Source organism: Castor canadensis, chromosome 10 (genome assembly GCF_047511655.1).
Source record: "Castor canadensis chromosome 10, mCasCan1.hap1v2, whole genome shotgun sequence".
In the NCBI taxonomy this organism is placed as follows: Eukaryota; Metazoa; Chordata; class Mammalia; order Rodentia; family Castoridae; genus Castor; species Castor canadensis.
Window position 1 is genome coordinate 113,456,214 of NC_133395.1, and position 27,397 is coordinate 113,483,610.

A 27,397-nucleotide genomic window follows, 5' to 3' on the forward strand; every position below is an offset into this window, starting at 1 on the left:
TGCACACATGTAAGTCTTTAATTCATATTAATTTTCCTAATCAATTTAACAAATATTTGAATGTCTGCCTTAGGATATTGTTAGGACTCTGGGAGTCCTAACATGGCTAGTGATGATAGAGGGGACAAGGCATGGCCAGAGTCTGGTTATCTTGACGGTAGGGGTGATAAGCCTCCGGGAGTCCTAACATGGTGAGCAAGGCTGGTGGAGCTCCTTTCCCATGGAGGTCTTATTTTCTGGTGAGAGGAGACAGATAATGACCAAGAGATTATTAGACCAAGACTTCTTTTTTTTTTTCTTTTCTTCTTTCTTTCTCTCTTTTTTTTTTTTTTGGTGGTACTGGGAGTTGAACTCAGGGTCTTGTGCTTGCTAGGTAGGCACTTTACCTCTTGAGCCACCCTGTCAGCTCCATTTCTGTGGGGGTTATTTTTGAGATAGGATCTTGCTTTATGCCCAGGCCAGCCTGGACTGTGATCCTCCTATTTCTGCTTCCCACATAGCTGGGATGACAGGCACACACCACCACACCCAACCACTGGTTAAGATGGAGTCTTGCTAACTTTCTGCCCCTGTTAGCCTCAAACCTGATCTCTGCCTCCCACCTAGATAGGATTATAGGTGTGATCCAGCATGCTCAGCCTACACCCAGACTTTAGATCTAGTGATGCCAATACTTACACTGCCAACCCTGATCTTAGCCCTGCCTACTTCAGGGTCCTTTGGGATGTCCATCAGGAGTATCTTGTATTCAAAATTGAACTCCTGGTTGTTTCTTTCAAAACCACACTTCTCCTAGCCTTCCACATCTCAAAAAAAAAAAAAAAAAAAAAGGCAATCCCACACTTGGTCCCAAATTCCAGCATCATGTTTGTCTCTTCTCCTTCTCTACAATCTACTTTCCATGAGCCCCCAAGGCTTATCACCCCTACCTTCAAGATAACCAGATTCTGGCCATGCCTTGTCCCCTCTATCATCACTAGCCTAGGCTGAGCCACCTTCCTCTACTCCCTGAATAGTGGCAGTAGTCCCCCACGTGGTCTCCCTGCATCCATCCTTTTCCATCTTCTCTTCACTCAGCATCCAGTATACTTTCCATTCAGGAGGCAGAATTATGCTCAGATCACACTCCACACTCCTGTATTCATTCTGTGATGGCTCAGAGTCTTACTTGGTAAAGCCCAACCCATCCATCCCAGTGTGGATTCATATTGCCAGTCAACCCTGAGCTCCCAGTTCTCATCCCTTTGTTACCTCCTGCTCCCCTGGCTCCTGCCACTCTGTTTCTTGAGTCCCACAATCCTTGCTCCACTCTAAGGTCTTGGCATTTGTGTTGCACCCACTTGGGGATCTGCTCCCAATAGCCACATAGCTGCTCCCTCACTACCTCAATCAAATGCCAACCCCTCAGAGAGGCCTTCACTGACCTCTCTGTTGAAAATTACAGCCCTGTTATCCTCTTTGCCCATCATGGTATTTATTCGTGGTGCTTATCAACTTGAATTGTGTCTTGTACTGTGTCATTTATTAACTCCCTAACACATTAGATTTTGAATTTTGGTGGGGGGCTGACTCATAATAGATCCTCAATAAATACATGTTGAGTGATTCAAACACACATGGAATAAAGAGCTAAGGGTATAAGAGTAAAGCAGCATACATCTAGTTTGATAGGTTGACTGGAGGAAAGGCCTCCTGATTGGAAGGTAACCTGTGTGAGAGAAGGTTCCCTTGTGAAGAGCCTGGTCAGAGGTGGGCTGAAGACCCAGTTTGGGCCATTCTGAAGAGTCATATTCTACTTCTTGAAGCTACTGGATTATTTCATTAGAGGAGTGGCATGATGTGATTCTTGTTTTTAAAAAATCCCTTTGAGTGCTATGGGGAGAATGGAGCTGTGGCCACAGAGGAGGGCCCTTCTCAGAGTCTAGTGGTGGCTTGGGCTAGGATTATGCAATGTAGGTGGCTAAAACTGAATGGGTCTGAAGCACATTTTGAAATAGTCTTGTCAGGACTTGCTGGTGGATTGTACATGGATAGTGAGGGACAGAGATGATGTATTCTTCAGAGGGACAGTGCAAATTGCAGTGGTCATGTTGGTGGTGGTCATCTCCTAGTAAAGTTCACTCTTTGTGTATATATACCATATGAATATAAGCTGCACAGTGCTCATATGCTGTATGAATATGTACTATACATAGAGGGTGCCATATGATTCTATACTGACTAACGTGGAAGTCAGTTGGCCAGGTTACCTTTACTGGACTAAATAGGGTCCCACTGTTTCTTCCTGGCAGTTTAGACAGGCAGGTTTCTGAAGTGGTCTGAGGTGTCCACTGCAGTAAACATAGGTAGATCAGGGAAAAGAGGACCAGTCAGGATAGACTGACCACAGCAGCCAAAATTTTTTTTTTTTTTTTTTACATTACCAAAAATTTCTTTATTTTACTTTCACATTTAATTGATATTAGTAATTTGGCCAGTGTGGAGTAGTTTTGCTGGAATGAAAGTGAGACATCTATAGGCATTGCTTTTCTAGGATCCTGTTTAGCCATTGGGAAGTGTACTACATTCTGGACCATTTTGAGTTTTATCTTGTGTTTTTTAAAAATCTGGGCAATTTAGAATTTTTTGGCATTCTGCCATTTTGTAGTCATGCCTTATGATTTTTTTGTAGTTCTTGGTGAAAACTTGATGTTTCAGCATTGAGGTTCTTTGGAGATTCATGTAGTGTGAAATTTTCTGAAATTATTTCTATAGTTATTTTCCTTCCCCCTTTTTCTGTGTTATCTATCTTTCTGGAATTTTTAGTAAGCAGAACCTAGAATTTTTCAGTTGAGTCTTATTTTGTTATTTCTTTTTTTTTTTCATTTTTCTTTTATTATTCATATGTGCATACAAGGCTTGGTTCATTTCTCCCCCCTGCCCCCACCCCCTCCCTTACCACCCACTCCGCCCCCTCCCTCTCCCCCCCATCAATACCCAGCAGAAACTATTTTGCCCTTATTTCTAATTTTGTTGTAGAGAGAGTATAAGCAATAATAGGAAGGAACAAGGGTTTTTGCTGGTTGAGATAAGGATAGCTATACAGGGCATTGACTCACATTGATTTCCTGTGCGTGGGTGTTACCTTCTAGGTTAATTCTTTTTGATCTAACCTTTTCTCTAGTACCTGTTCCCCTTTTCCTATTGGCCTCAGTTGCTTTAAGGTATCTGCTTTAGTTTCTCTGCTTTAAGGGCAACAAATGCTAGCTAGTTTTTTAGGTGTCTTACCTATCCTCACCCCTCCCTTGTGTGCTCTCGCTTTTATCATGTGCTCATGGTCCAATCCCCTTGTTGTGTTTGCCCTTGATCTAATGTCCACATATGAGGGAGAACATACGATTTTTGGTTTTTTGAGCCAGGCTAACCTCACTCAGAATGATGTTCTCCAATTCCATCCATTTACCAGCGAATGATAACATTTCGTTCTTCTTCATGGCTGCATAAAATTCCATTGTGTATAGATACCACATTTTCTTAATCCATTCGTCAGTGGTGGGGCATCTTGGCTGTTTCCATAACTTGGCTTTTGTGAATTGTGCCGCAATAAACATGGGTGTGCAGGTGCCTCTGGAGTAACAGTCTTTTGGGTATATCCCCAAGAGTGGTATTGCTGGAACAAATGGTAGATCGATGTCCAGCTTTTTAAGTAGCCTCCAAATTTTTTTCCAGAGTGGTTGTACTAGTCTACATTCCCACCAACAGTGTAAGAGGGTTCCTTTTTCCCCGCATCCTCGTCAACACCTGTTGTTGGTGGTGTTGCTGATGATGGCTATTCTAACAGGGGTGAGGTGGAATCTTAGCGTGGTTTTAATTTGCATTTCCTTTATTGCTAGAGATGGTGAGCATTTTTTCATGTGTTTTCTGGTCATTTGAATTTCTTCTTTTGAGAAAGTTCTGTTTAGTTCACATGCCCATTTCTTTATTGGTTCATTAGTTTTGGGAGAATTTAGTTTTTTAAGTTCCCTGTATATTCTGGTTATCAGTCCTTTGTCTGATGTATAGTTGGCAAATATTTTCTCCCACTTTGTCGGTGTTCTCTTCAGTTTAGAGACCATTTCTTTTGATGAACAGAAGCTTTTTAGTTTTATGAGGTCCCATTTATCTATGCTATCTCTTAGTTGCTGTGCTGCTGGGGTTTCATTGAGAAAGTTCTTACCTATACCTACTAACTCCAGAGTATTTCCTACTCTTTCTTGTATCAACTTAAGAGTTTGGGGTCTGATATTAAGATCCTTGATCCATTTTGAGTTAATCTTGGTATAGGGTGATATACATGGATCTAGTTTCAGTTTTTTGCAGGCTGCTAACCAGTTTTCCCAGCAGTTTTTGTTGAAGAGGCTGCTATTTCTCCATCGTATATTTTTAGCTCCTTTGTCAAAGATAAGTTGCTTATAGTTGTGTGGCTTCATATCTGGATCCTCTATTCTATTCCACTGGTCTTCATGTCTGTTTTTGTGCCAGTACCATGCTGTTTTTATTGTTATTGCTTTGTAATATAATTTGAAGTCAGGTATTGTGATACCTCCTGCATTGTTCTTTTGACTGAGTATTGCCTTGGCTATTCGTGGCCTCTTGTGTTTCCATATAAATTTCACAGTAGATTTTTCAATCTCTTTAATGAATGTCATTGGAATTTTGATGGGAATTGCATTAAACATGTAGATTACTTTGGGGAGTATCGACATTTTTACTATGTTGATTCTACCAATCCATGAGCATGGGAGATCTCTCCACTTTCTATAGTCTTCCTCAATCTCTTTCTTCAGAAGTGTATAGTTTTCCTTGTAGAGGTCTTTCACATCTTTTGTTAGGTTTACACCTAGGTATTTGATTTTGTTTGAGGCTACTGTAAATGGAATTGTTTTCATACATTCTTTTTCCGTTTGCTCATTGTTAGTGTATAGAAATGCTAATGATTTTTCTATGTTGATTTTATATCCTGCTACCTTGCTATAGCTATTGATGATGTCTAGAAGCTTCTGAATAGAGTTTTTTGGGTCTTTAAGGTATAGGATCATGTGGTCTGCAAATAGGGATATTTTGACAGTTTCTTTACCTATTTGTATTCCTTTTATTCCTTCTTCTTGCCTAATTGCTCTGGCTAGGAATTCCAGTACTATGTTGAATAGGAGTGGAGATAGTGGGCATCCTTGTCTGGTTCCTGATTTTAGAGGGAGTGGTTTTAATTTTTCTCCATTAAGTATAATGCTGGCTGTAGGTTTGTCATATATAGCTTTTATAATGTTGAGGAACTTTCCTTCTATTCCTAGTTTTCTTAGAGCTTTTATCATGAAATGATGTTGGATCTTATCAAAGGCTTTTTCTGCATCTATTGAGATGATCAAGTGGTTTTTGTCTTTGCTTCTGTTAATGTGGTTTATTATGTTTATTGATTTTCTTATGTTGAACCACCCCTGCATCCCTGGGATGAAGCCTACTTGGTCGTGGTGAATAATCTTTTTGATGTGTTGCTGAATTCGGTTTGCCATTATTTTGTTGAGGATTTTTGCATCAATGTTCATTAAGGAGATTGGCCTATAGTTCTCCTTTTTGGAGGTGTCTTTGCCTGGTTTTGGGATAAGTGTAATACTGGCTTCATAAAATGTGTTAGGCAGTTTTCCTTCCCTTTCTATTTCGTGGAACAGTTTAAGGAGGGCTGGTATCAGTTCTTCTTTAAAGGTCTGATAGAATTCAGCAGAGAATCCATCAGGTCCTGGACTTTTCTTTTTGGGGAGACTCTTGATTGCTGCTTCAATTTCATTTTGTGTTATAGGTCTATTCAGGTGATTAATTTCCTCTTGGTTCAGTTTTGGATGATCACATGTATCTAGAAATCTGTCCATTTCTTTTAGATTTTCAAATTTATTTGAATATAGGTTCTCAAAGTAGTCTCTGATGATTTCCTGGACTTCCATGGTGTTTGTTGTTATCTCCCCTTTTGCATTCCTGATTCTACTAATTTGGGTTTTTTCTCTCCTCATTTTAGTCAGGTTTGCCAGGGGTCTGTCGATCTTGTTTATTTTTTCAAAGAACCAACTTTTTGTTTCATTAATTCTTTGTATGGTTTTTTTGGTTTCTGTTTCGTTGATTTCCGCTCTTATTTTTATTATTTCTCTCCTATTTGTTTTGGGATTTGCAAAATTTTTTTAGGAAGAGGAAAGATGCGAACTGGGGTATAGTGCCTGCTCATTGCACATTAAAAAAAAAAAAGAAAGAAAAACTGAGGAAAAAGTGGAGTGAAAGGTGCATGCTAATGAAAGATGAGGGCATGATTCTTTGAGGGACAGAAAGGACCACAGAGGACCTTGAAGGAAGGGCTTTGCATGTCCAGAATCAGGCTGCAAGGAGCCCCTTTCCTATGCTGGGAAAGAGACACTTGCTTGAAACAAAGGGGTTCCCCAAAAGGAAGACTTGCAGTATTTGTTCAGAAGAAAAAAAGAGATGCTGCTGCTAAGATCTAGAATGAAAGCATGATGGTTATTCAAGAGAAGAAGACCATGAGAGTATGTTTTACTTAGTTGAGTTCTTTTTTTTCAGCAGTGTTGGGGTTTGAACTTGGGGTCTTGTGCTTACTAGGCAGGTGCTCTACTACTTGATCCAGGCCCCCAGTTCTTTTTGCTTATTTTTGAAATAAGCCCTCATATATTTTGCCTAGGGCCAGCCTTAGACTCTGATCCTCCTACCTATGCCCCATGTAGCTGGCATCACAGGCATGCACTACTACCCCCAGCTTGTTCTTTGAGATAAGGTCTCACTAACTTTTTGCCTGGGCTGGTCTCAAAATCATGATCCTCCCATCTCTGCCTTCTAAGTAGCTGAGGTTACAGGCATGAGCCACCACACTGTCCTAGAGTTCTTAACTTTAAGAATAAGTGTCATGAAGATCTGGTGAGTACAGCGCCAGCAGCCACAGGGACACAGCCTGTCTTGCGGCCTGTGGTCCCTTATGGTTTTTATCCCAGGTAACTTGGTATGGGCTGCTCTACATCTATCCCTCCCTGGAGGTGCTAGTAGCACCTTCACTTTGAAACCTTAACAGAGCCATTAGTTGATAAATGAAGGTCCCCACACTTCTGCACTAGAAAGGTTGGTGAGGCTTTCTGTCCAGGACTCTGAGAAGCCTCAACAGGCACAGGCTACTTGAGGCATAGCACGTGCTCCAGTTATGGTTCCAAGAGTAGCTGGTTTTTAAGTCTCCCAGTTGACTCTCAAAGCTGCCGGATGACAAGGTAGACCAAGTTTCTGTTGCTTGCATCCCAAGAATGCCAATACATTGGCAAATGAACCTTTTAGTAAGTTAGTGTGTGTGTCGGGTTGTCACTTTCAGCGTTGGCTCTTGCGCGCATGGCTTCTCAGATGGGGAAAGAGATGGCTCTGGTTCTGGGCCCAGAATCCTTAGAGCGTTTATGAATGTGGGACTCCTGAACATGTGTGGTGTGGGCCTCTTGTGGGCTAAAATAAGCTAAGAATTACAGATTATGACCAGGATGCCTCAAACTGTATGAGTTTCAAGGTCTCAAAGAAACTCAAGCTAGTAGCTTGTTGGCAGTGTTCACCTAGACCTTGAAGATTGTGTAGCTTGAGCCACACTTCTGTATTCGTTTGCTAGGGCTGCCGTCATGAAGTCCCACACACAGGGTGCTTAAAATATCAGAAATGTATAGTCTCACAGCTCTGGAGGCCAGAAGTCTGAAAATCAAAGATGAGGAGGGCCATGCTCCCCCTGAAAGCTGTAGGAGGAGCTTTTCTTGCTTGCTCCTAGCTTCTGGTGGCTTCCCAGCATCTTTGGGTTCCCTGACTTGTGGCTGAATCCCTTCAGCCCCCTTTGGTTTTCTGGGTTGTCTTCTTATAAGGATAAGAATCATAAGAATCTGTCTTCACAGATTGTGTGCTTATAAGAATACCAGTCATAGCCTGGCATAGTGGCTGATACCTGTAATCCTGACTACTCAGGAGGCAGAGACCAGGAGGATTGTAGTTAGCAGCCAGCCTAGGGAAAATGTTATTAAGGCCTCATGTTGACAAATACACCAGGTATGGTGGCATTCACTTCTGGTTCCAGCTTCACCCAAGGGTAGGTAGGAGGATCACAGTTCAAGCCAGCCCCAGGCCAAAAAAAAAATTTAAAAGCCAAAGAGGGCTGGAGGTATGGTTCAAGTGGCAGAGAGTTTGCCTACCAAACACAAGGTCCTGAGTTCAAACCTCAGTACCACCAAAAAAGAATAGCAGTCCTATTGGATTACTCCAGTGTAACTAATTACACAGCAATGACCCTTCCAAATAAGGTTACATTCTGAGGTGCCAAGGATTAGGACTTCAATATCTTGTTTTAGGAACACAATTCAACCCATAATGCTGGTTGAATCTCACATTCTTATAACCATGTTGTAAGAAGTTTTCCTTACCATGCATGATGTCCCCTTGTCCTATTGTACACTCACTTCTTACACTGTGGTTCATACTAGAGTGATATGGACCACCTTTTCAGATGCACTATGGTCTTTTCAGCCCTAGGACTTGCTCTTCTGTGCTTCAGATTTTCTCTTCCTTAGTGACCACCAACCCAAGGTGTCCCAGGCTCCTTACTTTGTTCCTTCTCACCAAGCTCATTGTAAACAACACTTGCTACAAGCTCTTTCCCCTTTAGCATTTTAAAGTTTTTTATTATCATGGCCCTCTCCTGCCTCCATCAAATAGGATTTAGGTTTCATGAGGCTAGAGACCTTGACTGATTCTCTCAGTGCCTGTAGTAGATGCTCAATCAATGTATGTGAAGACACCAGGAAAGTGTATGCCAGCTCTTCTGTGAACACTGCTGCGAATTCCACCAGAAGCCAGAATTAGAGAAGCCAATTGGCATTAAGTGCACCTGGCGGGCAGGTGTGTAGCACATATAAACAATAACTTATAGGAGAAACCATTTCATAGGAGTCTGGTGAGATTTTGTGCCAGTTTGCTTGAGGGTATGTCTTCCTTGATGCTTTCAGATTAAGATACAGAGTCTTCTACTAGGAAAATGAAGTGCATTTTAATTTTGAAATGAGAATTGAGTTGGTCCATATCTGTGACCTAGATCAACTTCTTCCTGTCTTAATTTTAAGGCAGAACAATAATAGAAATCAGAAGGGGTTTTTCAAGTTGTCTAAGAATCAGTTGCTTTTCTCACCTGATCATATAATCTGACTTTCTTTTTAAAATTTTTCATGTTATATATTTTCCCAGCCATTGGCCACATAACAACCTGTGTATTCATCCATGAGCTTTCTGTTTTATACTTTAGGGACTCAGGGGGCCCCATTTCTAAGGCTAAAGGTGTTAGTCTGGTCTGGGTACAGGAAGGTTAGAGTGGTAGATAGAGGAAGTCTTTTTCCACCCCAGGACTGTAAGGCTTGGGAAGGGGGTTGAGGTCAGAGGCTTTCCCCAGCCCCATTCCAGCTGCCTGTGTGTTGCCATGGCCCTGTATACATAGTCCCTATGCAGTACTAACAAGAGGGCTGGATGCCTAGGTTCTGAGCCAGAAGGAGACAGGGCCTGAGTGCTTCTTCTCACCCTCTCTCCAATCCCTCTTTCTATCAGCTCTGAACACAAGGGGCTAAATTGCCATAATCTCATGGTGTCCTCATCCCACAGCAAAATGCACCTGTCCCCATCCCACGCTGTGGATGCCAGCTTCATGCTTGTCCTCAGATTGCTCTCATACCTTCTCTATGTCTTCAGGTGAGCTTTACAAAAGGGTATTTATCATTTTCCTTGAAAGTGAACATGAAACTCATTCCCAGGAACAATAAGTGGACAAAAAGCCAATCGGAAGGTTTTCACACAAGTAGTAATACACAATTGCCACTACAAATGAGTACCATTGGAGAAAGCCTAAGGCAAAGGAACCAGGGCTGTACAGGGAGGACATGTGTTTTTTGTACCTCCAGTGGCCTGTTCAGGTCTCCATGATCTGTTGCTGCTGCCTCCTTTCAAGTGCCCCTAAGATCATCAGGGTATAAAACAGCTATTCCTGCACTATATCCCTGCAGGTTATTCAGGAACAGATCCTGCCACGAAGCTGTCTTTTTCTGGGCTAAAAGCATCAATCGCTGTTCCCTCATACATTGCCTAACAGGCTCTTCATGTGGTTTAAAATTCCCAAAATGCCAGTACACGGAATGGCCAAAATAAAAACCTGTTGACAATGCCAAGTGCTGGTGAGGATGCAGGGAATCCTGTGGGTCTCTCACAGCTTGTTGGTGGGAATGTGGAATGGTGTAGCCACTGCCAGAAAAAGTTTGATAACTCCTCATAAATTTAAATGTACATTTTCCATATGACTATTCATAGGCTCAGCAACTCAACTCCTAGGCTTTTACCCTAGAGAAATAAAACTTACATCTGCACACAAACCTGCACACAACTATGAGATCATAACAGTTTTAATTATAATCACCCAAACTAGAAACAACAGGTGACTGGATAAGCATGCTCTATGGGCACACCCATACAGTGAATGGGAAGCAAAGAACCATATACACACCACAGTTGGGTAGACACTAAGGTCATTACACTGAGTGACAATGGCCAATCTCTAAATGGTATCTACTATAGGATTGCATTTATATAATACTCTAAAAATAAGCGTATAGAGCCTTTAAAAAGCTTACATGCATTGTGACTTTTACAATGTTAGGTGCTGTCATTTGACAGCATTTTCAAAATATTTTCTAGGAATGCTATTTAATCAACTAAGTTTTGTAGTTGACAATTTGAGAAATGCTTTTGTGTTAGTTTCCTTGTAGTGTCATAGCAAAGTACCACAAATGGAGTGGCTTAAAATGATGGCAATTTCTTGTCTCATAATTCTGGATGCCAGAAGTTTGAAGTCACGGTGTCTGGAACAAACTGTGCCCCTTCTGAAGCCTGCAGGGAGGAGTCCTACCTGCTACTTCCAGCTTCTGGTGGTGGCTGGTAATCTTTGGTCTTCCTTGGCTGGCAAATACATCTTTCTAACCTCTGCCTGTGCCTTCATGTGGTCCTCTGTTTCCTGTGTTTGTCTGTGTTTCTTATAAGGACACCAGTGATACTGAATTAGGGGTCCATCCTAATAACCTCAGATTAACTAATTATACCTGCAATGACCCTGTTTCCAAGTAAGACCACATTCTTTTTTTTTTTTGTCATTTCTCCCCCCTGCCCCCAACCCCTCCCTTACCACCCACTCCACCCCCTCCCTCTCCCCCCCACCCCCTCAATACCCAGCATAAACTATTTTGCCCTTATCTCTGATTTTGTTGAAGAGAGAGTAAAGGCAATAATAGGAAGGAACAAGTGTTCCTGGTTGAGATAAGGACAGCTATACAGGGAGTTGACTCACATTAATTTCCTGTACGTGTGTGTTGCCTTCTAGGTTAAATCTTTTTGATCTAACCTTTTCTCTAGTTCCTGGTCCCCTTTTCCTATTGGCCTCAGTTGCTTTTAAGGTATCTGCTTTAGTTTCTCTGTGTTAAGGACAACAAATGCTAGCTAATTTTTTAGGTTCTTACCTATCCTCACCCCTCCCTTGTGTGAAGACCACATTCTAAGGTATGTGGCATTAGGACATCAACATATCTTTTGGGGAACACAATTTAACCCATAATCCCTGATATCTACTTGACAACTATTAGAATAAATGCTCTAAAGTCTTCCTTTGTTCCCTTTCACATGTGTTTTGGGATAAGCTGCTCATTTCAATTTTATAGCTCTTAAAGCAGAGGATTTTAACCAGTACTGCACAGCAGAATCACATAGAATCATTTTTTCAAAACAGCCCCTTTCCATTCCCTATGTACTTCAAGATTCTGACCCAGTAGGGGCTGGGTAATAGGTGTTAATGCAGATGTGTTTGAAAACATTAGCATTTTCAAGACTGGGACTATAACTGGCTTTTCTGTTCCAGAACTTTCCATATTTTGGATCTTGTTTAATTCCTGGCTTTCATAGTTTCTCATTCAGCAAAAAGTATCACTGCTGTCTTTACAAGAATGTGGTCAGCACACAGGTCCTGGCCTCGTTGTAGCACTCAGGGAAGAATTTGTAGGACAAGGTTGCATCTGAAGGTCCATCCTAATCGAGTGACTGGGCCAAGCCTAACTTCATGATGTTTTTTTCTCTCAGAGTCACTACACAGTCTGTGAAAAGTGTGAGTGCAGCCTCAATGGACTGAAATCCCTGTTAAACTGCCCTGTGTGCCCATGTGGGAGCTCTGCACAGAATGAGCCAAATTTTTTAGTTGCAGGATGCTGCTAATTGTCAATTATTTCCGGGACTGTATTTCTGTTTCAGGTGATTAGTCAAAAGGTATCTGCTAAGCAGCTTTCAAATGACTCTCAGTTCTCTGAATTTTATTTTTACTTTATTTTTGTGGCAATGGGAATCAAACTCAGGGCTTCATACTTGCTGGGCTGTTACTCTACCACTTGCGTCAGGCCCCAGCCCCTTTAAAAATTTACTTTAGCTATTTTTCAGGTAAGATCTCACATTTTTACCAGGGGCTGGCCTCAGACTGAAATTCTGGCTTATTGATTGAGATGGGGGGAGGTGGTCTCACTAACATTTTACCCAGGCTGACCTCATACTGAGATCCTTTCTATCTCTGTTTCCCACATAGCTAGGATTATAGATGTGAGTCACTATGCCTGACCCTAGACCCAGACTTACCTTTCCTTTCCTTTGCCCTTTGCCCTCTGCCCTCTGCCCTCTACTCTCTTCCTTCTCCTCTCCTCATGTCCTTGTGCTTGCTAGGCAGGCACTTTACCACTTGAGCTACTTTGCCAACCCTTTTTGCATTGGTTCAGGGTCTTGCTTTAAGCTTAGGCCATCCTAGACCATGATGTTCCTGTTTGTGCTTCCACATATCTAGGAAGACAAGCATGCAGACCATACCAGCCATTGGTTGAAATGAGGTATTGCTAACTTTTTCCCAGGCTGGCAAAGCTTCTGAGGGTCTAGGCACATGCTCTACCAATGGAGCAACATGCCCCAATCCCAATTCTCCAACTTTTAAATTAGATCTGCTTCCTAAGACTCATACCAATGATTTCCCCTGCACAGCAGTTGTCACCCTAGTCAGGTAGTCTTCTGTACTTGTCCTCTAGCTCCTTTGGACACCATTGAAAATCATGTAGCAGTGAGGTCACTTTTATTTTACACTGCTGACTGGAAGGGCCACTTTGTTAACTTAGTGCACTTGCCTTGTGCTCAAATGGAAAGTTTCCACAAAACAAAAACATAGGACATGTGGCTTTTCTCTTTCTTGACTTGACACTAGCAAAGGGATAGCAGAGAGTAGAATTTTCCCAGATTTGGATGTGAAGACAGTTTTGGGGAAGGTGGTATTTCATACATCGAGAATTTTATTTGGATTTTGTCAGGATGTGAAGGGAAAAGGGTGGGAAAAATTGGTGCCTATTGCAACATCTCTATTAGAATGATATGGCATTTTCATTTTTAAATCAATGATTGAGCATACATAATGTTGAAGGGGTATTTATCTTTTTAAGATGATCATATACCATATTAACTTGCTCTTGATGCTGTAACATGTTCTTAGAAGGACTACATTAAAAGGATGAAGTTTAAAGAAAATACCCTGGTGTGCTCATTGCCTGTTCTGCCCCAGGAGTTGAGTCTCACCAGGACTGCTCACTCTACTAGTTGGCTGACACAGGTTGGCCTCCCTCCCCTTTCTGTTTTCCTCACACCCTCCTAGGGAGTGAGATGAGGGCTATACTGTGGATTTCAGACAGCGGCTCCTGTTGGAAGAGGATTCCTTTTTCTTAAATGGCTTGATGTTTTCTGGTCAGACATCTTTGGCCTAGGTCAGCTGTAGGCCCTTCTCCAGATACAGTGAGGGAATCCTCTCATGGACTGTCCCTGCTCTTGCCAGAATATTAATCATTTTATGCTAGTGATTCATAATTGCAGTCCACCTAGAGTCAAAAGCAGTCACAGAGGAAGAGGCCAGTGTGCTTTGTGAAGGTGAAGTTAAGGGAGGCTCAGGGAGGCTGGAACTCCAGATAAATAACCTATTCCAGTTCCTTTATTTATTATATTTGTGAAGAGTATTAGGCACATGTTAGGTGATGAACATATTTTTTTATTTTTCTTTGCATGGTGGAAATAATGGTTTTCTTTCTGAAGTCCTTGTAACTTCAATTAAGAGGTGAGTTTAGAGATGTGGTCATTAAACTCATGAAACCTACCACCTTCCAAGCTGGAAAGCAGATACCCTCTGGGGCTCTTGGAAGATTCCCTAGCATCTGGGGTAAGAGCCAACTATGAAAAGGGTGCTTGCTGTGTGGCCAATCACCACATGAGATCTTGGCTTGTCAGTCAGCCGGAATGGCCCACCAATCCATAGAAGCAGTCAAGACTGGACCCCTTATCTGTCCCACAGACCTGTATTGCTAGAAAAGCTGATCTGTATGCAGAGGAGGGGCCCTGCATCCACTGGGGTTGAAAGAGACAGGGCAAGGTTTGGATGAACCCTTGGGAAATGAGCCCCTCCCTGGCTAGACATGAGGAAGAGCTAGCACGGGTAGCACTCACGGTGGCTGCAAAGAGTAAATACCCTGAGACTGTCTCCACAAGCAGACCAAAGCAGTAGAATCAGCATAGCGAATGCTTAGCTCGCTTTTTACATGGAGGCACAAGGCTTCTTAGAATGTGCATTCTGCTTATGGATTTGTATTTCTACATGTCAGGTAAACTGCACAGTTGTAAAGAGGTATTTTTCTTTAGAAGATTTAATCTTCTGAAAGCGATGTTAAAGAAAGAAAAAAATTTCCTTTTATTGATGTACCGTAAAATTCTTTCTTGGAGAGAATTCTTCTGCTATTTTATTTCCCGTACGGTGATTGATTCTTAATTTTCCAGAATGGGAGCAGCAAGTTGTCTATAACTGTGTTGATTTCATGTGTTGTGGTTAAAAACCCATACTTCCATTTCCTGTGGATTACTGCTGGTTTGTTTTATAGCATGAGAATGTTCCTGAGCCTCAGCTGCCCTGTTTTTTGAGGTTCATATTCTTGTTCACTCTTGTGGTTCACCTGCTGCTGACCCGAGGTTCCCTGAGAAGGACTTCCTGTCCCATATTTTGAATCCTGGGATTCCATCTTCGCTCTGAATCTTAAGGCCTCTTGATCCTTAAATAACCATATTCATTCTAGCTAATCATTTAATTGAACAGTAACTCTGAATGCCTGTAAGTTCCTGCTTAATCTACACCTTCCTAGATTTTCAGGCCCATGGTACACACCGTGTTCTTCCTCCCTTTCTGTACCCTAACACTACAGTTATTTATGTTTGCTCTGTTTGCTCCTTCTCCAGGGCCTATACGTGCATATGCTATTCCTCTACTTACAACAGTCATGCCCTAGAGTTCTTGCCTATGCCTAGTTAACCTCAGGGCCCTCCTTTAGTGTCCCTGCTATATGAACAAAACAGTGCAGGCCTCACCTTGCTGGTACTTGTTACCCTGGCATGTACTGATTGAGAGCCATCTCTCTGCACTGATGTGTGAGCTCTTTGGAAAGAGATCAGGCTGTTCCTGCTCCATTGATCAAGTACAGTAGGTAGCATTTGGTGGATTCTTAATAAACATTTGGTAGGGTTGGTGTATACCTCAGTGGTAAAGAATGTACTTAGCACATGCAAGACCCTGTGTTTGATCCCCAACACCAAAACTAAATAATAAAAGAAACACTTGGTGACTCATGGAATAGATCTGAGCCAGAAGAAAGCTAAGAATATTGGGATCAAATTTTTACCAGGGGGAAAGGGAAGAAGAATCCATGGTAGGAACAATGTGGGGTTAGCATAGTCAGATGGGGATGATGGCCCCTTCCTGTCCTGAGAAAGGAATCTGGTTCTCACCTAGGTGTTGGCCAATGGCAGAGTCTGCCTCAGCAAAGCTCAGGCCCGTGTCTGGTTCATCATGTTCCTCTGACTGTAATCTTTCTTTTTCCACTACCACCATGTGTTTTCTTCTCAGAGTAAATTCCTACCTGGGGTCTGGCAAGTGCCTCCCCACCTCACGTCTTTGTCACTTTGCCGGTCTTATTGTTGAAATGATATCAGCACAGTTTGTGCTCTTTATGAGCTGCAGGGGCTCCCATGCTAACATTTTCTTTCTCTGCCCCTTCAATTGGCTCCTTTTGTGCTCTTTTCCCATTTCTCCTGCACCTTTCTTGTTGCCCAAGTGTGCTTTCCAGGAAACAGAGGGTGTTGAAAGTAGATGGGTCAGATTGGATTTACTGGGTTCCTTAGAAAAATGGTTGATTTCAGTTAGGGTCAGAAAATAATTAAGAAGAGCCTGGAGCATCTTGCTGATTGTGATGGCAGAAAACTATCAATTGCTGTGAGTTGACTGGGGAGCAACTGTGAAAGGAAGAGGCTCCCACTGGCTAAAGATGAGATAAATTGAGCACCTCTCCCCAAAAAACATGCCCAAACTTACAGCAAATTGAAATATATAATATATACTGATACTAAAAAGATGAAGCAGAAAACCATATGCTCATGATGTCTCTAAAAAGAGGTATGTATAAACCCCTTTTTGGTCACCTTTGGACCAGTCTTTATTATGAAAATGAAGAACAGCTAGCATTTATCCAATTTGTCAGATAAGTGAATTGTACAAAGGGGGAAGCTTCTCTTTCTAGAAAACTTTCATCTAATAAATGAAGAGAGGTGATAAAATTAAAATATCACCATGTTTCAGCCCATAATGAATTAATGAATCTTGACATGGGGCATTGATGGGTACCATCATCACAGGGAGACCATCAGACACTTGTCTAAGGGAAGAAGCAACACCAAGAATGAAGTAAATGCCAAATAAGTGTGTAGTGAAACTGCAATCTGATCGAGCCACAGAATGTAACTATCAATTTACTAAGAGAGAGGGGACAGGAGAACATGGTAAACGATATGTCAGGAATGCAATCAGTAAAATCTGGATTCTGGGATGTTCTTCACAACCAACAGCTTGATATCTTCAACAAAAATTTGTAAGGAAACTAATGGAGAGGGGATTTCTAGAATTAAGAGACCTGTCAACCAATCACAATATATAGACCTTATTTGAATCCTGATTCAAATTTTGTGACCCTGATTGGCATAAAATGACTTTTGATTCTAAAAGACTTTTTCTTTCAGAGATGCATATTATATTGAAATATTTTATAGATGAAATAGTATCATGTTTGATGATGTATTTCAAATTAATCTGGATGGGTATATTGTATTTGATATTATTGTAAAAATATATTATTCCCAAATTTAATGCTTATAACAGTAAACATTTATAATCTCCTGTGGTTTCAGGGATCAAGAGTCTAGGAGTAGCTTAGCTATATTGTTCTGGTTCAGGGTCTCTCATGAAATTGCAATCAAGATGGTGTCTGGGGGCTATAGTTTTCTGAAGTTGGGATAGGAGAGAAAATCTACTTCTAAACTCTTTCATATTAACATTACCAAGGAATATCAATTACTTGATAGTTGTTGGGGAACTTCAGTTTCTCCCTCCATGATTACCTCCATTGGGCTGATACCAACAAAGCAGTTGGTTTTACCTCAGAATGAATTATTTAGCAGAGATCATTAGAATAACCTAATCTTTAAGTGGCATGTAATCTCTTCTGCTGTATTCTTTTGACCCCAGGGACCAACCTTGGTGCACTCTGGGAGGACCCTCCAAAATCCTTGAATATCAGGATGTAAGGGCCATTGGAGACCATCTTGAAGGCTGGCTACCCCAAGGGTGATGGAAGTAGGTAGTGGGAAGGATATTGATAAAACAAGATATGGCATAAGTTGATAATTTAAATTTTCTATTATAAAAAGCTTCTAGAAAAGGAAGTTTGTATTTTGGAGAAAGAATGCTTGTATTTAAACCCCAGTCCTGCCTTTATTAGCTGTGATGTGTCTCTGTTTCCTCATTTATGAAAGGAGGGTTGTAAGAATGCCTTCCCTTATCTCTTAGGATTATGGTGAGGCTCGAAGGAGATATAACTCATGAATACTTACAGCCAAGGCTGGCGTGCAGAGAACACCCAATAAATGTCAGTCTTTGGCATTCTTTTTCTGCTAGACCTTAAACCATTCCAATATCACCTATTTTCTAGAAGTTCCTTTCTTTATTCAGAGGCATAGTGTAATTGTCATGGAACAGGTTACCATTTGTTTCTTAACTTCTCCCTCACTGTGTGCCTCCCTCCTCCACAGACTGCTGCATAGGAATGCACTTGGTGAAAGTGTGTGTGTTGGCTATGGCTTTGCCCTGCTGTCCTGTATCAACCTTGTGTCTCTGAGGATGTGGACTGTGTCACGAAAGGGCTGAGCCTCTCCAAGAAGTCGTTGCTTCTTGTTGACTGTCTTTATCTGTCCTTTTCTCCCTCCTCCTTTCTATGTCATTAGAAACCTATTTGATGAAGTTTGGGCAAGACTTTCCCTCATTCAGAAAAGGGCACATGATCCAGGCTTGGATAAATCCAGAGTCCCATTCTTTGACTACCTATTGGTTCAGTCTCACTTTGCCTCAGTTGGCCTAATCAGAGTCTTGGTGGGGACTTTATGATAGTAATACTACTGAAATTGGTCTTATGTAGAGATGCCAGATTTAGCAAAAAACAAGGCACAGTTAACTCTGAATTTCAGATAAACACTCAATGTTAGGTATACTATTTATTGTTTATCTGAAATTCAAAGTTGATTAGGCATTCTGTATTTTATCTGGTAGTCCTAGCTCTTGCCAGTGGTCAGGCCAAGCTAGAATGAGACTGGTGATGTGGGTAGGTATGTAGACAAAAGCCTGTGGCAGTGTGAAATCAGGTAAAGCCAGGAGATAAATAAGAGACCCAGCCTGAGACGTTGTTGAGTCCTTTCACTCTGTAGTAAGCACTTTGTCTTAGTTACTCTTTAAATCCACATCAACTCTGTGGGTTACACACAAGGAATTATTGATCCAATAGTTCAGTTTCTCTAAAGTTGCTGTAATGATATTGTTAAACAAATGTGCTATAATGCAGGTACAAAAATATTTACTGTAGTAATGGTTAGATAAGTGAAACCTTAAAAACCTAAGTATCATTCAGAGACTAGTCAAATGAATGTTAATATATCCCTAAAAAAATACAGTGCCATACAGAGAATTTGTTTATGCACAGACTTCAATGAAAATGGAAGAAATGGAGATAATTAAGTTTAATAAATACTCATATATAATTATATTTGGCAGATCATTGAAACAAACACATTTTTATTGAATATGTTTTATAAAATTTACACAAACCTTCAAAGTGATCATACTGAAGAAGCTTTAATTTAATTGTCTCCTGGGCTCACATGTCATTACCAAGTTGCCCCAGAAATGAATGCTGCTACCACAGAATAGGCACACAGGACTCCAACCGTGTGTCTCAGTGCCTGCCAGCCATTCATGTGGGTTGTGGCTCTGAGTTTGGGTGTGGAGGACTGTCTGCATGACTGTGAGGTGATGGTTTGACCGGGATGAGCCCGCTGGCATCCACAGCACTACGTCTGCTTTACATTCTCCCCTGGACGCCAACTGTAAACACACATTTCTTCAGAGTTGAAGCATCCACAGAGCTTGGCATGGTGTTTGGAATTAGCTGAAAGTCTGACTTCTGTCTGCTTTCACACACTGCAGCTGATGAAAGCATTCTGCTTCCAAAAAACACATTTGACTCAAATCAAGGTCTTCATAAAGTTTATGAAGGATGAACTTGGACCTTTGGAAGATGTCAGAAAGACATGAAGGACAAGGCCTGCTGTTTACGCCCACGCCACCATGCTGTGCTAAGACACAAAGCAGGTGCTGCCTGTTTTGCAGGCCTGGCCTTTGGGCTGTGGCTTTCCTCCTCTGTTTTTTGGAGGTTTTCAGAACCTAGTCCTCACAGGGAGAATGGTGAGCTCATAGAGTACAACAGTGGGTCCTCTTGGACCCCATCTTGCTTCTGGCATGGAAATTTGCATGTCTCTCTCAGTAGTTACTTGGAGATGTGGACTGCTTATGTGGAGTGCCATTCCACTTGGAAATTTCCCAGTTGTAGAAAATCAGCAATTCTGAGCTCACACCACCATCTTACGTGGAATAATTAATGCTTTTGCCATCTAAATGAAGTTGTAACTAATCTGATGTACCTGGTATGAAATAACATGCATTATTCACATTCAAGAGATCTATCTTGTCTCTAATTTGGCAGTGGCATTAAACAGCTGCTACCTTCAGACACTCTAATTTGTTATATGCAATGGGAAGGAGAAACAGGGAATGGTTCAGACACGGTTCTATCAGTGTCTGTACTTTCTCCCCCAAATTGAAAACAGCTGGGCTACCTCTTTATTCCCAGCCTTCTTGGGCCATTCTGTTTTTGTCTGAGAAATACCATGTAGCTACTTTCCCCACTGGAATCAAATAGCAGTCTGATTTACTGGAGACTGGGCTTGGAGTTGGCCCTGTCATAGGATACATGTCTTTCCTACTGTAAAATGTACTGACTGTGCACTGCTCTATGTCCCTTAAGCATTTACTTGAAAGAGGCTATGTGATTTAGCTAGGGGATTTCTGAGACCAGTGGGATCACAGAATTATCCCAGGATTGGGGTTCAGGTTGGGGGATATGTGTTAAGAGGAGTGGTTGTATCAGGACAATGAACCCCATATTTACATTAAATAATCTGATGGCATAGGATCTGAGTCAGGTCAGAAGATAGGTATGGCTATCTCCTGGATCTCTGGCAGGTGGGCTTCTGGGTTTGGGTTTAGACCACAGAGCTCTGTGAAGGCTTACTTAGAAATCTCACTGATGAATTTGGCATCATTGTGAGACAGACACAATGACTAGTTTTCTGTTGATTTTTTTCAGGCTGACTTGACTAAAGGAAGTCATATTCCTATTTTAGGAGAAGGCAAGTGGCTCTTTGTCTGTAACTAAGGGGAATAAAAATTGAAGAGTCTCTTACTTAGAATGCCTGAACTTTAGTTTGTCAAAAAATGTGTACTTTGAGCCACCTGACAGTGATGTAGTAATCTACCAGAGCCAAACATGTTTGAGGGACACCTGCCCTGTAACTGGAAGTGTAAGTTCCTGGGGCACTGCAAATGCATGTGAATGGGCAGCGAGAACAGCAGACACCCATGACACATGCACCTCCATTTATCAGACATATGCTCCATGGTTCCATTGTACCTCACTTACAAACCACACAATAGTGGCAGCAAACACGAACACAGGGTCCTTCTGAGCATGACATGCTGGGTCACTGCATAGATCACATATCCATGGAACCAGCCCTTGATAGGGTCATGGTTTTATACATGAGCCTAAAGTCATGTGGCCTGTTGCATGCTGTACTATATTAGGGTGATGAAAGGCTGTATCCTGTGTGTATAAAGCAGGGCCCTGTTGCACAGAGGTTCAGACATGGGACTTGGCACTCTAAAACCCACCCTGCTTTCTACTTGCTGTGCCATCTTGGGCAATTACTTCATTAAGCTGAGTCTCTGTTGGCCTAATGTAAAATAGGAGAATAGTAGTACCATTCCTTTAGGAGGATCAAGTGAAGCAACATATAAAAAGCACACAGTGCCTGGCATACAGCTGTCACTTGCCCAATGTCAGCTACTATCAGAGGACTTGGTAAGGCAGTTTCTGAAGCCATCTTATGGCTAAGTTGTTGCAGCTACCCTTGTCCACACCAAATGAGTATGAAATTCAGTTCTACAGTGCTAGGGTGACTCTGATGGGTGTCAGCCCTCTCCACTAAAATACTGTTTGTCCCATCTTCTAGACCCACTGTCCCTTGAACCTTGGGGATGTGGAATTGTTTTGTCTCCTGTTACCCACTTTTCATTTGACTCCCCTTCACTGGATTGGGAGGATGCAAATATTTATTATAATTACATGGACAGGAACACACAGAGTGCTGTTGCCATAGAAACTTATCAGTATGATCCAACCAAATCAAATGCTGGTGGAGGGAGAGGCTACTGCAACAGGATCATCCGCTGGCTGGGACGTAGGGACTGTTTGACAGAGATAAGCCAGCTAGGCAGTGCCTACTGGCATCAGGGCACAGGAAGCTGTGGTGCAGGTGGGTCCCTCTCCCCAGACATTAAGCTGCACTAATTGCTTTGGAAGTAAGGCCTTTTCCTGGGAAACAGCATATGGTGTGTGAGTTGCCTGAAGCAAAGATAAAAAGCCACCTTGCTCTTCCTTTATCGAAGTTTAATAATAAACGGAACTGTCACCAATAAACTGTTTATTTTAATTTAGAAAAATAATGAAAACTGCCACCTTCTGGTCCAGTTGATGAGCTCAATGACCTTGAACCTTTTGTACTTCTGGGCTCCTGAGGACCCTTGGGACTTGGGGTCAGTAAAATTAGCTGCATTTTGTGTAAGATAACATGGCCTTTGAAGGGCAAAATGCATTATTTTCCAAGATGTATTAGATTGTAAAGTTGCAGACCAACATTTTGGTATAGAAGATGATTAAAGTACAGAGCTTTCTAGTGTTTTGTCTTTTTAAATTTTCAAATACCAGAGTCTTCCCTCCCTCCCTCACTCTCACCTTCTCTTCCTTCTTTCACTTCCTCCTTTCTTCCTTCCTGTAGAGGGTTTGAAATTTCTGCCATGAGTGACAAGATAGTTTTTTCTTTCAATGACTATGAAATGAAGATGGTCTCATGTTTTCCTCTCACATGATTCCTTTTTCCTGCCCAGTGCCTAATGCATTAAGAGAGAAATGAAGGCTCAAAGAAGGGAAGTGTCTTATCAAGGCTTAAGGGAGAGGCAGAGTAGGAGCGGGAATGAAGTCCTGCCTACTGTTCTGAGGCCTTGCTGTGCTCTTTGTTCCACCACCACCCAGGCGACCCCTGTGCCCATTACAGAGCAGGTAAAACTAAGGTGTGGGAACTATGGCTGCTTGCCTGGGGGACTCAGTTGCTTAGTGGTGTGACCAAGATGAGAATTCAGTCTCCTGACTCCTAGTTCCCTTTTTCTAAGAATCCATGGGGTCTATCTGCCATTTGCTTATACACATATAATAACAGGATGACATTAAATATCACAATTTTTGAATTTTACAGTGGCCACAATGGAGAGTATAGAAAAAGAAATCTGAAGTAAGGAGGGAGATCCAGAGTGGTCATCCAAGTGCCTTCATCTGATTCTAGATACTACCATTGGGGTACAGTTGGTCAGGACTCTTGTTCAGCATAATCACAAATTACTCCATGCCATGTACCAAAGCAATGGCCAGTAAGACCATGCACCAAGAGCCTGTCTTGCACATAGTGTCTTGCTCTGTCTGGCTAAGGCACATGGTAAACCACATGGCACAGTGACAGTGGTGAAAAAAGGGAGAAGAGTACACAGGTACGATGAGGAGGATATTTGTGATGGTTGTGGTAATCATAGGAGTCCTTTCAGTTAAGAGGCTCAAATTCTGATAAAACTGGTTAAGCAGAAGAGCAAATCTACTGACTCACTTACCTGAAGAGGCTGGGCATGCCCAGATAGAGGGTACAAGCCATGTAATCCTGATCCTGTTGTGGTCCTCCATTATGGGGTCTGTTCTTGGTTGCTCTCTTCATCCAGGTGAGCTCCTCCTTTGCAGGGGAAAGATAGCTGCTAGCTCCCAAGCTAACTCCTGAACTCTCAGCAGTCCCCCCAGGAAGAGAGTCTTTCCCACATTTCAGCAGAAGTCCAGGGATTGGATGGATGCCTTTGTATGATTATGGCTTATGAGATGGAGTTCACAGAGTGGGCAGGGCTGATAAATAGACTTATCTTTGATCTGGGAAGGAGAGAGATCAATTTCACCCAACCCATATAAATTATGGAGTGATGAAAGAGAAGGAAAATAAGAAGGGGAATCAGTGTTGGACAAGCAAAAATCACACATTTCCACTGGGCTCTAGCCTTAGACTTTCCTCTGGCTCACCATCAGTTATTGGTGTGGTGAGCAGGAATGACTAGTTTTGACCCTTGCATATTTAGGTCAGCATCATTCAGAGCTTTCTGCAGCTATGGTAATGTTCTTTCTTCTGCAGTGTTCAGTGCAGTAGCCACCAGTTACATGTAGCTAATGAGTACTTGAAATGTGACTTGTGCTGTTGAGGAACACAATTTTGCATGGTAGGTAATTTTAATTAAATTTAAGTGCAAATACGTGTAGGTGGTTCTTGGTTACCATATTGGACAAAGAAGTTCTTAGTAAAAGTCACATAATGGGAAATAATTCCCAGTAAGAGAAGACCTAGGTTTGTGTAAAGAGTTGGCTGAGACATAGATTCAGCCCAAATGACCTTCAGGGAGTTGATTTGGTTTGGGTTAAGAGTAGGAAAAAGGGAGCTGGGACATGAGGGAGAGGAGAAAAAGAGTCAAAGAGACTCCTCTATCTGTGACATAATTTGGAAGCCCTTGACTTGAGGAAATATTTTTTTCCACCTAATATATGGACCAGATTTGTATCAGGAAGAAACAAAACCAACTGACCTTGTTATAAATGTGAATTGAGGGGAACTCCATGACATGTTTTTCCATTTAACTCAAAGTGTCCAACAATAATAGCAACCATTGCCTAAAGCAGCACACGACATGCAGCCACATATGGATTGAAAGAAAAATTAAATAGGGTTGCAGTATTGTTATAAAAGAAAAACATACTGTGTAAACTTGTATGACTGAGCACGATTAAGAGCAGTTGATGGAAATAACATCAGATGGACAGAACAGACTTGTAAAGGCAGAGTCTGTTCTCATGACCACAGTGATGTGGACATGAGGCTGGTTATAGATCAGCCTCTCAGCAAGCGGTGTGATGGATGGCTCATCGTGTGCCATGCTCTGTGTGGGGTTTCACAGTTACTACAGTTCCTCTCAACCAAATCTGGGCTTCTGAATAAGGGATCCAGAAGAGACTTGGGATTGCTCCCGAGGAGGCTCATACTCTGTCTGGTCCGCTAAGCTCGTCTGGATTTCTAGACTGTGTCTTCCTTACTGTGATTACCATCTTCGTGTTGATACTCAGTCTTTGTCCTCACTCTTCAGAGACATCTGCTGAGCACCTCCTGTGTATATCATCTGTATGGTAGGCAGGGAGACAGAGTAATGCCCTGTCTCGAGGAACTTCACAGTGTCGAGTTGGGGACACAGTTTAAACAGACAATTGCATACCTGGAATGCTAAGTACAAAGTGGATCTGAGTTAAAGCGTGGGAACATGGGGTTATAAAGGAAGCATTTTAAGTTGGTCTCAGAAATTAGTGGTCTAGGAAGGCAGGCCTCCTGGGGCAGGAAGGGGGTGATGTCCATACTGAGACCACAGAAGCAGGTGGGAAAGAGTGTTGCAGGGGAGCAGGGGCTGAGTTGAGCGTGGGTTCCCCGCAGAGGGAGAGCATCGCAGATTCCTAACATGGTCAGGAGTAGGAGAGGAAGGATAGAGGAGGGGAGGATCACCAGGTGATGAAACTGGAGAGGAAAGCAGGAATTTAGATTAAGTACGTTTTTTAAAAATCAGATTTAATTAATTTTTTTCCCTGAACTGTAGTCAAAGCTAACACATGGGTATTAGAGGTAAATTTTATATTGAATAATTCTTATATTTTGAATGTAGAAGGAAAAACTAAAGTTTGGCCATTTGGGGCTGAGTGTTATCAGTCTTGCTAAAGCAATCCATTCAAGACTGGTGTTTCACATGACAGGACAGACACTAATGGATTTTCTTCCTTGTCATTTCAGCACTTCAGGGAGCATCTGGACAAACTTTTTGCCAAAGGAATTGGAATGCTGGATATAGCTCTGAATGAGGCCTTCAACATTCTCAGTGATGTAAGCTCCTCTTTAATTTGCCTTCCTTATCTCCAGGAGAGTATATGGGGTTTGTAGGAAAACTGTGGCCCAGGATTACTGTTAGCTTGAGGGTGGTCCATGAGCAAGCAGGCACAGAACCATCCACCTGGGGTATGGAACTGAAGCTGGGGGACCAGCAAGAGGTTCCCAGGCAGCTCTGCACTGTGGCTTTTGGCATTTTACAGGTGAGTAGACCAAGGGTCAGGTAGGTGAGTCACTCACTCAGCATGGCACAGTTTGGATGTGGTTGCTAGTCTGACTCCCAGACTTGGGTATTTCTGATTCCTCTTCCTTTCTTATTAATTTTTAAAAATTTTTGCAAGGCTTGGGATTGAACCCAGGACCTTACATTTGCCAGGAAAATGCTCTGGATTTTTCATATTCAGCTACATTGGCACCTCAAGTGGCCCTGATTTCTAAACTCTCTCTTATCAAGGACATGTGATGGCACAGAGAAGATCATTTTAGTCTCAGTCCTGAGCCAGTAGCATAACTGCAAAGGATAAGAGAAAAATTAGGAAGGAATATGCTAACTAGGTTCCTCAGTATAAACCCAAGGCCATTCCCTCTCACCTTACTCCAAGGGGCTGTTGGCTACAGGTGATTAACATTTATGTAAGAGTTCATATTTTGGACAGCACATCTCTGTGAACAGCATGTTAATACTTTAGAAACATAGCTGGCCTGGGCAGAGGACCAAGGCTGTTCCTTTAAATTCTGGTTTGAACCCCAGGCAGGTACCTTTTCAGCACTTAGAGTTCTGAATCTTAGCAGACATTTTCCAAGGGATAATTTTGAAAAGACTTGTCACAATTTGTAAATTCAGTTTCTTTTTATCTCAAAAAGCCAGTGGCTAGATCAGTGAATTCCCTAAGCAGCAAATTCCCTTGTTGGAAGTCTGTCCTGCAGTGAATTTCTGTTTTCCTGCCTTCTGGCCTTGGTGGAGGGCCTGCAAGTTAGGAGAACATTGTGTGTGGTTAAGTTTGGGGCCTTGGTGTCAGGCTGGCTGAGCAGAGAGGCCTGACTTGGGCAGAACCTGCTGTATGACATTGAGGAAATGATTTCAGTCTCTCCCTTCATTTCTTCATCTGTGAAATGGGGAGAGAAAAAGACCCAGCCCTGGTCACACAAATTGTGAGACCCAGAGCAAAATGAAAATTCAGGATCCCTTGTTCACTGGTTTTTAGGAGCTTTAACAGAAATAGCAGAATATTATACCAAGTATGGTGTCTTTCTCTGGTAGGGCTCTTAACATGCTGTGAAGCTGGTCCTGGGAGACCCTTGGAGGTTAGAATTCATTGTGACTAACCAGTACCTGGCTTCTTACAGGGTGTTGGGTAGGTAGGAAAAGCTGTGATGTGACTACTGAGACTCGTGGGCTCTAGACACAGCTCAACTCTGAGGCTTTGGTCTCACTCCATGTCTATGTCTCCCTCTTTTTTTTCCCCTTGCT

At 42.1% G+C, this 27,397-nt stretch overlaps 1 protein-coding gene across 4 annotated transcripts in view; it reads left to right on the forward strand.

Annotated features, from left to right (window-relative positions):
• Cacna2d3 (calcium voltage-gated channel auxiliary subunit alpha2delta 3) overlaps positions 1 to 27,397 on the forward strand; it is a 903,262-nt gene that overhangs the window by 456,758 nt on the left and 419,107 nt on the right. For all 4 annotated transcript variants that reach the window (XM_074043965.1, XM_074043966.1, XM_074043967.1 and 1 more), the window contains one exon: positions 25,834 to 25,923. In XM_074043965.1, coding sequence (XP_073900066.1) covers positions 25,834 to 25,923 — 90 coding nt within the window. The remainder of the gene's footprint in view (positions 1 to 25,833; positions 25,924 to 27,397) is intronic.